At 40.8% G+C, this 11,326-nt stretch overlaps 1 protein-coding gene across 2 annotated transcripts in view; it reads left to right on the forward strand.

Moving 5' to 3' along the window:
* The first annotated feature begins 1,323 nt into the window (after positions 1 to 1,323).
* Positions 1,324 to 11,326, forward strand: part of mgat3b (beta-1,4-mannosyl-glycoprotein 4-beta-N-acetylglucosaminyltransferase b) — an 88,749-nt gene continuing 78,746 nt past the window's right edge. The window contains exon 1 of one of the 2 annotated variants that reach the window (XM_080463771.1): positions 1,324 to 1,677. In XM_080463771.1, coding sequence (XP_080319897.1) covers positions 1,664 to 1,677 — 14 coding nt within the window. In that variant the 5' untranslated portion in view covers positions 1,324 to 1,663. The remainder of the gene's footprint in view (positions 1,678 to 11,326) is intronic. The other variant, XM_080463772.1, reaches the window with a different exon arrangement.

The following is an 11,326-nucleotide window of genomic DNA, read 5'->3' on the forward strand; positions in this document are numbered from 1 at the left end:
AAATGTAACTCTTAATTTCCCCTCCGTTTCACTTGTCGCCCGTGTAACAGGTGTCAGACTGAGAACCTGGGGTCGGACAAGGTTCCTATGAAACAAGGAATAATGACACAGGCGAGCGTTGCTTCTGTACCGTTTAACTTCTCTCAGCAGAGTTTATTTGCAAATATACGAAATATCTCTTTTCCTGTGTTATGTCTTTCCACATTCAAATGTCATTTCAGCAGAACATCCTCCAAACTATATCAGGAACAAAGCCAAAATACACACAGAATAATTACAGCACACCTCTCTTGTTTCCAAATAAAACACATATTTTCCACTTCTTAATAAAGATTAATCCTCAGTTCTGTGTACTACTGTCTAAATACATTCTCATTCAGTCAATTAACCTCGCCACCGTTTAGTTTGCAACTACTGGAGGCAATAACATGCGATATAAAAAGTGTGGATCCTCACATGTTCCCTCGTTTAACTTCCCTCGCCATGCAAATGAACAGACGCCAGCCAATTGCCCTGAGTGACCGGGTTCAGGAGGAGAGGGCGCGTGAGCTGAAACTTTGCGAGGTTTAAGGACGGTGGTCCTTCCAGGACGAAGGAGGGTACCACAAGACACCCGTCCCATGACCTCGAATGGCAAACCACAGCACGCACACACCTCTAGGAACACCACAGGACGTAGACCCTGACGCCCCGCGGGCGACCAAACCCCAACCGTGGCCACTGTGACATCAAAGCCGGTGCGAGTGGATCCAACCCCACCAATGCAAACACACAGATGAATATTCCTGAACATTCAAATACACATTCCCAGACCCATTAGTGTCTCCCCGCAGCCACATGAAATGCCTTGTCTCGTCAAAGCCTGTTGACATAAGGAGTGGCATTTTTTGCATATATCAAATCGTTTGAATCGCTGGTTCACTTTGCAGCAGAGTGTAAGTTTTCTTTACAGCAGCTGAGTGAATAAAGAAGCACCCAGGTCCGCTGACAATTACTGTATTCCCATTTGTCAATCATTGCGTGTCTTTATACAGCCTTCTTATTCCCAACATTCTTAATGTGGGCAAAAAGCACACGGACCACTTTGCTTTAGCAGTGTGGACCTCAGAAATTGTGTTTTTTTTTTATCTTCCTGAGAAAACAGTCTGTCTTTCTTCTTCCCGGTGTGCCAGGTCACTGAAGGCATCGTTACAGTTTTGACTGCCTGTCTCTGAGTGGATGTTCCTGTTTGTTTCCAGCAGTCCATCAGGTGGCATTGTGGAGCTACATTTTGTCAGATCTGTCCCCGAGTAATCTTCCAGGAGCAGCCCGCAACAGCTTCCTGTAGCCTGAAGGGTGTGTGCCCTAATACCACCATGCCAAACTGCTTTTCTCACCCTATGGTACGTGACGCTAAATGGAATTTGAACCAGTATTTTTCTGCAGTCATCGCAAGATAGAATTAGTTAAAAACAACTTTCTGAACGAGATGTGCAACTGTGGATAATACATTTTGTAGACACACAAATGGGATTGTGGGTTATCACCCGGGAGACCATGAACAAGTTTGCACTCACCTGATCAGCCTCTCCTTCCTCGCTGATTGCAGTCAGGTCAGGACAGGACTGAGACCAGGAGCGAGCGAGGCAAGGACTCCTGACTTTGGCTGGAAACACACCCAAACATGAGATTCATAAGGTAAAAAGATTTGAATTTTTATAACGTTGCTTGTTTGAAATAGCATGCAGAGTGAAGGCGCGACAGAAAATACTGGTTGTGTCACAAAAAACCTGCTGTCTTTGTCTTTGTATTGTCAACTGTTTTATTTTTTTTCAAAGTCTTGTTGTGACTTTCATGAAGCTTGATGCTCTGTCTCTGAGGGCTTTATCTATGGATTTATTGTTTCTGCACAATTCCTTTCCAAAATCACAGTACATATTAATATGATTTATAAAATCACAGTAAACATTGTATGATCAAACAAAATGAAAGATAATATACTGTAAACAAAAACAAATACTACTGTAAAATCAGTAGAAATTACTAATACTGTACAAAATCAATGTAAAGATGAATATTCTGTCAAAAAAAAATCTGATTACTATTACTGTATGAAATATGAATATACTGTAAAAAGTCAAAGGAGCGATTAGTAATACTATATAAATACTATATAAAAATTAATGAAGATGAATAATATAAAATCACAGTTATACTTATTATGCTGGAAGATTAATAATACTGCATGAAATCAATGTAAATCTAAATATGCTGTAAGAAGTCAAAGTAGAGATTAATAGTACTGTAAAAAATCACAATAAAAAATTGTTTTGTTAAAAAAATACAGTTTTATCTAATATAAGAAAATCACAATTAAAATTAGTATGCTGTAAAAAAAATCATAGAAATGATTAATAATGCTGTATACAATCATAATAAAGATTTATATAATATGGTTAAATCATAGTTTACAATATGCTTTACAAAGATTACAGTGAAGGTTAAAACTACTGTAGGACATAAAGCAAAGCTCAATAAACTGTAAAAACAAAGTCGCAGTAAAGACAAACATAGTGTGCTAAAATCATATAAAAGAATGACACAGAATCACAGTAATAGTAACAATAAACATCCATTTAAAAAACCCGGAAATATTGATGGTCGGAAAAAAGGTTGCAATACAAAAAAAATAAGATTACAAACGAATGAATATAAATGCACTGCAAAGTTACACTAGATTACCAGTGAAGATTAAGGTATTTTTTAGAAAAAAGAACTATACTGACATAACACTGGCAGTGTTGCACCTTCACCTCACCGCAGAAATTCTTTGTTGCAATTTACAACCTCTGTGTTTTTCCACAGTCCGGAAAGCCTGTGAGGTTAATGAATGACCCTTTCCACCTCATGCTGTAAACGGCACCATAGACAAGCCAGCATAACGCGCTTTGCAGCACATTTATCTCTTTGCTTTATAAGATGAAGTGAGCTACATGTTGGAAAATCAAGGAGCATAAAAGCAGAAAGTGGAATACTCAAGTTCCTGTGAGGATTCTGGGAAATACTTGAAGTAAACTAATTATTTGTAGAAAACAATTTGTTGTTGACACACTCACACAGTGCTTGTTTAGTCCATAATACCATAATAAACATTTATTGGCAACTTATTAGCAAAGAAAAATACAAAAACGTTTTTTTTTTTAAAGTTATACATTTGAATAAAACTGGAACAAGTCACATATTTAAATGGCAATAATAAGTAATAAATGATTACATAATACTAGACTTGCCTTTCACCAGGACATAGGAATAGACATTTAGATCTGCCATCAGCCACAAAGTCTTTTAGCTGTACGAAGTACAATCATCAATGCTTATCTGCTGATAAAGCTTGAACACAGGGGATTAGGTCAGAGAGAAGAACATAGAAACTTCAAGAAACCCCTGTTTCCAAAAACTGTGTGCAACTGGCAGCTCAGACTAAGATTACTAAAATACTGTTTACACCATGTTTCAAGTGAAAATCATCAGTTGCCCATTATATTAAGTACAACTCGTGCATCAAGACGTTCCAGTGATTTCCATGTATGACCATTGGTTGGCTTTAATAGTTCATAGTTTATCTTTCCTTACAGCTCATGTATTGCTGGGACAGAGGATGCTGTAAACTATATTTCACTGCAGTAAACACTGTGAGGATTGATTTTTATTATTATTCTTTTTTTACTCTACCTCCAGTTCTTCCTGCAAGTTTTGACCCTTTGAAAATGTTGTTTTGTTGTATGGCTACTACTTTAAAAAAAAAAAAAAAAACCTCCACCCAGTCTATTTCCATTGATTAAAACAACACATTGATTTTTATTCCAAGAAGGTTTGTGTAGCTATAATTTTAGCTTACTACTTTGGAATGGTCCAATGATTTGTTTTGGAATATCATGCACCAATCAGCAAAACTAGCTTTGCCAACATGACCAGTTTGTATTTATTCTTCGGAGACTGGGATTGATGTGAGAAACTGATGGTTAAATTTAAGGCTCAAAAAAGCTGTCGGAGCCTTCAGGAATTTGGAACGTTTTCAGTGAGTTTACAGATGTGCAGCAAATAGAGTAATACCAGTGTTGACCTGCGGGGGCAGTATATGGCAATATAAGGGATGCATGGGAGTTTGACTGGATGAAAGCGTGTTAGAGCCTGATATGTAAAAATGAGCCAAAATGTAACAAAATATGATGCAATAAAAGCCAAAATGGAATAACTGGTCGATAATGTAACATGACCCTGAGCCCAACCGTTAAAACTTATATTACAATATGGGGCAGGCAAAAAATATTTCCCTTAGTATTATAAGAATTTTATTACATCAAAGTGAGTCAGTGATTCGGCGATTGAACTTGGAACTTGAACTGCTTCAATTTGAATAACATGTGATCATGTACGATTGCTGTTGTCCAAGTCATTAGTAGTCTTCTGTTCTCTATAATCTGTGATCTATTTCTCCAATCATCAGTACAAAGTAAAGTATAACATTAAACATATAAAGATCACATTTAAATTCTTGTGAAATCTTTTTACAGTATCAACCGGTTATTACCTTTTGGATTTTAATACATTATATTCTATAACGATTCGGGTCGTTACATTTTGGGTCATTGTTAAATATCAGGCTCTAACAAGGCATGTTTGAAACAGCTGTAGCAATTTGCATGTGTAAAGGAAGCATATTTTGGCCTTTAAGCTGAATCAAAAATCTTTTCTAAAAACAAAATGTGGAAGATCTGGATTAGGACTGCACAACAAAGTCACGCTATCGCAAGTAATCATATTACAAAACACTGACAGAATAGTGACATTATGTTGCCATGCACACAGAAGCTAAATAAATAAATAAAGAATAGCAACAAAGTCAACAAGCTACTTCGCTCCTGAAACGGTGCTGATGGGAACTAGAGATGTACAAGTGGAAAAAAAAAAAAAAACTGCTGGTGAAAATAAGGGGCAAGAGAAAGAGTACTGTTATTTGGCACCCAAAAAATCAGCAGCATATTCCTAAATAAATCGAGTGGTTGCTCTTTTAGGTGTTGTTTTGGAAGTCAGTTTGAATGAAATCCAATAAATTCTATTTGATATATAGTGTATATGATTAAAAACATATTACTGCAAAACTGACTGGGAACATTTTTCATTTCATAGCTTGAAGGTAATTAAAAAAACAACAACAATGAATAAGATTCTTAGAAGAAACGAGGAAAAACGATCCCCAAAAGCTTGATCACAAATCACAATCGTTTTCACGGCAGTTGACAAATTTCTCACATATTTATTTGATGTTGTGCGGTTCTACTCGCATAATAAAACGTCGTACAACACGGTAGAGAGAAGAGGTGTAATATCTAGTCTAGGTTACTATTTGCAATTTTTTAATACATTCGGTTTTTTTCTGCTGTTTTCAGTCTCTTTTTCGAGCAGTAACTTCACAGTGCAAACAGCCTTTCCTGAAATTCTCAGCAGCGTAGCTCCGACCACGATGACGCTCTGACACCTGGCTTTTGTTCTTGCAAGTTCAGGTTTTTTTTTTTTTTTTTTTTTTTTTTGGTCCACTTATGACCAAAACACACTTTGTTATCACGCTTTATGACACCATCCCTCATTTTGAGGTTCTCTGTCACGCCCACTCTGGCTGGTGCAGACAGGCTAATATCAATATTTGATTAAAGGCAGAAACAGTGCGAGACGCAGGTCTTTATGCGGCACTCTGTCGGCTGCTGCTCGCTCAGAGGGGGAACAAACGCCGGCTTTGAGGTTGGAGATCTCAGGCTGACATGGGGGATGTTGCTCTCCAGGAGGCACGCCGTTCAGCTGCATTTCCTGGAAACCTAACGAGCTGCGCTGCCGCCAACGTCGCGACGCTCATTAGGAAATAGTCGGCGGTCAGAGGCTGAGTGGCGGGACTGCTGCCAAATAATGAGCACCTGGACTTCTTGTTTGCATGAGTGAACAGTTGAATCCTGCTGTGAGGCTTAGGAACAGTAACCCCTATGGTAGCCTGGTACGAACCCCGCGACGGGTTCAGTCACAAATTAGAGCAAAGAAAATCAAATCATATATTCATTTGATGTGAACTTCATCGAGACAACTGGAAAACGATACGGTGCCGACAATACAGCGAGCGGGGAAACATGAAAAAGTGCTTCTGTGGAGAGCTTGTTTAGTGTGAAGGAGAGGCGCAGAGGCCGTGTTGTGAAACAAATGACCTGGAGCTGCTTCAGCTACAGCATCAAAACTGCACAAATTATAACAACCTTTATAGCAGACGAACATTCGTCTTCACCAACTGTCAAAGGCTTGGAAACCTTCCCAGACCCATGAATCTGAGGCTGTGTGGTGCATGACCGGGGTCCATACCAAAGGTGAAAAATGAGAAAGAGAACTTATTTTTGGTGTGGGTCTGGTATATTTACCATCAAACTGAAATGTGCCTAAAACTGTATGACCTCTGGTTTAAAGCATTGGGATCATGCACCAAAATCACCCCCATGGTTTTGGACAGTACGGTCTTCATATTTCAAAACATCTAGACTTGGTGGGAAAGGGTATTTGAACACACTATAATTTCATGCAACTGCAACCCTATAATGCCAGGGCTGCACAGTGGCTGTCATTTGGAATGGGTTAAATGCAGGAAATGACACTGTACATTTGACATACATATGAAAAATGTAATATTCTTCATCTTCTTCTGAGCCTCAGCCTGAGGAAACATCATGGTTACTCACTGTCTCTACTAGCACATAGTGTTGTAGTCAAGACCACCTAACCTAAGACCGAGTCAAGGCCACGACCAGAGCATCCAAAGACCAAGATAAGACCAAACAAGTTAAAGATCTGAGACTGAGTCAAGACCAAGACGAGACCAATACTTTAAGGGGTCAAGACCAACCAGAGGCTTGGATCAGTCAAGTCAAGACCAAGAGCTTTAAAATGGCCACTCTCAAGTAAAACGTTGTCATTCTGAGCAGCAGCGTCCAGCTCCTGCTGAACTTCCTCCTCCCCCGTTACAGAGAGGAGCGCTTCATCCGAAGACCAGGGTGCAGTGTCGCGCCGACATTTCAAGAAAGCTGAAAAGCTAAAAAGAACCAGTTAAGTTGTACTAGATACCTCTACGGAGAGGTGACAAAAAAATTGGAACCGATGGTTAGGGGTTCTTTCGCTGACCTGCCCCGCCCGGCATATACTGCTCAGTGGGACCGCAGTGAAAGCGACTGATTTTGGAAACAGTTGCCCTTTTTCACGACAAGCCTAGAAAAGTTTTCTCTCTTTGAGATTGTCGACTTGAAAGACAATTTCATGGGCTCGTTTACACCTGGCATTACCATCCGATCTCTGTAAGCTTTGCAGTGTAATAATCATGAATGTGTACTGGGACAGTGGCGTTGCAGAAAAATACATCACACGTAATATGTAAACGTAAACAGTGCGCACTGGGTTTTCGTTTAAGAGAATGCGCCGATCTAAGTTGTACAGTCTTTAAAAATGTACAACTTTCCAAAGAAACTTTGGAAAAGAACATGGACGTGCATGCCTGGGGGTCACGAGAGACGAGTGCCTTATAGCGACTGAGGCAGAGGATACCGTCCAGTCAAGCTGGATGACTCATATCGCAACCGGGCTATTTAGTGGAAGAGAGATGGAGGGAGTAACGCAATATGAACTTAAGTGGTTAGTTCAAAACGTATGATCCAGACAAGTGTCTGTATCAGGGCAGTGATCCGATCAACCAAAATGCATGTTAATGCCAGGTGTGAATGGACCCAGAGAAGTTCTACAAGACTAGGCAGCAATTTTCAGTTAGTCTTGCTGAAACTGATACGAAAATCTGTGATTGAGATGACAGGTGATACAACAGACCCCCCCCCCCCCCCCATCCAGTACTTTATTTCCTGAATGATGTCACTTTTGAAAAATACTAAACACATTTATTAGAGAAGATAGTATTAGTAGTAGCTTTCATGATTGCGCCTTCCAGTCCCTCAGATTACAATCAATTATTGCTCCAGATTACGAGAAACCTCTAAAGAGCTTTTTAGAAAGTGAGAGGCAATTCAAACTCCCACCTCTCTGGTCTTGTGCCCTCTTTGCTGTTGAGTTGAGCACTGTCATCATTTTGTTAAGGCCTCACAATCTGTGCGGAGCACAGGTCGCCAATGAGAGATTGCCACTCTGCCCTTTTCCTGATCCAGTACCTTCATCTGCCACCACGAGTAGCAGCTTGTAAAAAGTGAGGTGATTTATGGGCTGGTCTGCTGTCACATTTTACACACACATTTTGTTCTCAGCAGTGCTGGAGTGCTCACTCCGCTCAGACATTAGACTACGTGCGTTATCCCTATTGCCACTTTTGGGGGGGGGGGGGGGGGGGGATTTTGTTTTCTAGGTCTTCAAGTGAAAATGGTGAACTGTTGTTGTTCTTCGCTGTACAAATAATCCCACAATAATCCACATGCAAAATGCCAGTATATGCACAAGGTGAGTTACTGTAAAGTGACCAGCAAACAAAAGCACAAAGTGCCTTCGACCTGGCTGATGATGGTTGGGATGAATCGAGGTCAGTTGTTGCCAACCTTGTGTCTAGGAAGTCTTTGGGTTTGCGCCAGATCGTTGACACAGTGCTGCTAAGCCATTTGAATTTTGCATCGCTTTCAACAAATTTAAACCTCTTTGTGTATTAATACGAGGAAATAAAATCCCAATTTTTTTCAAATGCACAAAAAAAAGGAAACATTGAGTTTAAACTTCTTTAAAATTTGTAAAATTACATTGTGTAATCTAATCAAACACATAGGTTTTCCTCTATTTATGTATAGCACATATGTGTACATGTGTAGACTTAGTGTCTTTAACGTGCATCAATCAGCTACAGCAGTTAAATTACTTAGAATAGGCACCTGACCATGATCCATCCATCAACCCCATCCAATTGTGTGGCAGAGAGGTGATTAAACCCCTGATGGGAATCAGGTGTGCTGCCTCACCCCGCTGCCCATAAAGGAGGAGCCAGCCGGACAGGCGGGAGACACACACTGGAGCAAAGCCTGCAAGAGGAGCTGTGTGAGTCTGGTGTTTCAGTTTAGTTTAGTTTAGTTTAAAAATCTTGATAGTGATAACCTCTGACTCCATGCCACTGTGGGTGAACTCGGCGGTGGTGTGCTCCACTGCCACACCTTGGTTCAACAATGACATGCAGTAAGACAGGTTTCAAATAAGATCTATCCTTCCACCGTCACGCAAACACAAATGGGGCATAAATGCAACAGAGGTGTGGTTGTGTGTGCACTGCCGTGGTTGTACCTGTTGACGCCTGACACATGCCGATTCATTTAGGGGTTTAACTTTGACACCTGGCGAGCGAGATGTGATGGTGTTAAGACACAGTTACACAGATCAACTTGTCTAATCAGTCTGCCCTCTGCAGATCATTTCCACCCTTAAGTTGTTCCAGCTTTGCTTTGCTGCGACAGGTTGGCGGGGAAAAGTGAAGCGAGAGGAGCAAGAGAATCGACTCCAGCGAAAGCCATTATTTTAACGTGATCGGTTATTTGTTCTTAACTTTCTACATTTGTTACAGCCATCAACTATCTAATATCAATCAATTTCAGTCAATCTTGACATCTTGTTCTGATCCTTATGTAACATATGCCATTCTGCTATGCGTTGACGCCGCTGAAATTGTGAATTTCTTAATGGATAGTACCCAACCAGTAATATACTATATTTCGTAACTCCTCCGTTCAGGCACCGAGCACATCTGTACGGTTCCATAAGGAGGAGCTACAACACAGCCGTCTACTGATTGGTCAGTGACAGTCGTCACCCTCGACAAGCTACAATATTGAAATAGCTCATCGGCTGCAGAAACCCGAATGTGTTCCACGCTGGGCCTGCGTTGACGGTAATGATGTCGCATACCTGCGCTGTTGCGCGGCCATTCGCAGCCCTGCCTACATTTTAGCCAAACTCTCTGCAGTGGAACCGCGCCACAGATTGGGTGCGCTTTGCCTTACCGTACTGTACTGTTCACTGGAAACAAGGCTTGAGTGTACCAGGCCCTTCTTGGCTTGGTTCCCTCCTACTTATGTACTCTTCTCCAGAGAAGCAACAGCCATTACTCCATACGCTCCGGAGACATTTTTTATCTGCATGTTCCTTGTGTTTGGACTGAACTAGAAACGCAAGCTTAGTTTCTCTGCCTCTGATTGGAAATCCCTCCAAATAGAAACCCAAATGTGTGAATTGGCTTCTTTGAATCATTTTATTATTTATTATGCATCGACGAGCTCGCTTTCATTAGTCAGTGTTTGTCATTTTTAAGTCTTTTACAGTGAACGAGTGCACCTAACATCTAACCATTGCACTTTAGTCCAACCTGTTTTACGTGATCTGCATTTTATCTTTTTAACTGTTGTATACTGTTAAATTGATTGGTTTTGTAAACATGATAATGTGACATGTTCTGCGTACCTCTTGGCCAGGTCACCATTGAAAAGGAAATGTTGATCTCAATGTTTTTTTTGTTGTTTTTTAAAAAATTTCTTCCTGGTTAAAAAAAAACAAACCAGAACAACAACTTGAGGGCATTTTGAATCTGGATTGCCTATTCCTAGTATGTACGCTATTGACCTTATTCGGCGACGCCATATTGCATCATTTTGTCTAACAACTTCCGGTGGGCGGGACTACTGTTGTGTTGTGGTGTTGCTCGTAGTAGCAGCACGTTCTGTACGGTGAACGGGATTGACAATATATCTCTGTATTAAGAGTTTTAAACATGGCTAATGTGGATCGACGCTCTGTGGCTTGACAGTTGGCTGTGCTTGGATCGGTGCATCGTGTCTAGCCGCGGCAATCTTTCTGATTTGATGCTCCAGTGCTCCGTAGCTCGCCGTGGCTAACTGCCGCTAGCCGCCTGTCGCCGCTCCGGTCCTCTATGGCTGGCCGCGGCTGGCTGTGTTGGTTGCTGCTCTGTGGCTAACCGCAGCTAGCATTACATGCTCTGTGTGGAGCTGTCATAATGACTAGATACTGAGGGGAAAGCAGCTCAAACAGCAACGTTCTGAAGGAGAGACAGGACTGTTGTGGAGCAGCATATGAATTGTGGGTTTGTGCAGCACTGTGTAACCTTTAAAGCAACATAATCTCTGATGTAGAAGACGAGTTAGTGCAGTTACAAAAAATAAATAGTGCCGAGTTGTCCACATCTCACTGTGTACAGCTCACGGTGGTAATAAAGAATAACAAGTTTGAAAGGACCTTGGTTTATTTCATATGAGATTCAAACCTTCCCCAATACTGA

Source organism: Lipophrys pholis (assembly GCF_963383615.2).
Source record: "Lipophrys pholis genome assembly, chromosome: 5".
NCBI lineage: Eukaryota > Metazoa > Chordata > Actinopteri > Blenniiformes > Blenniidae > Lipophrys > Lipophrys pholis.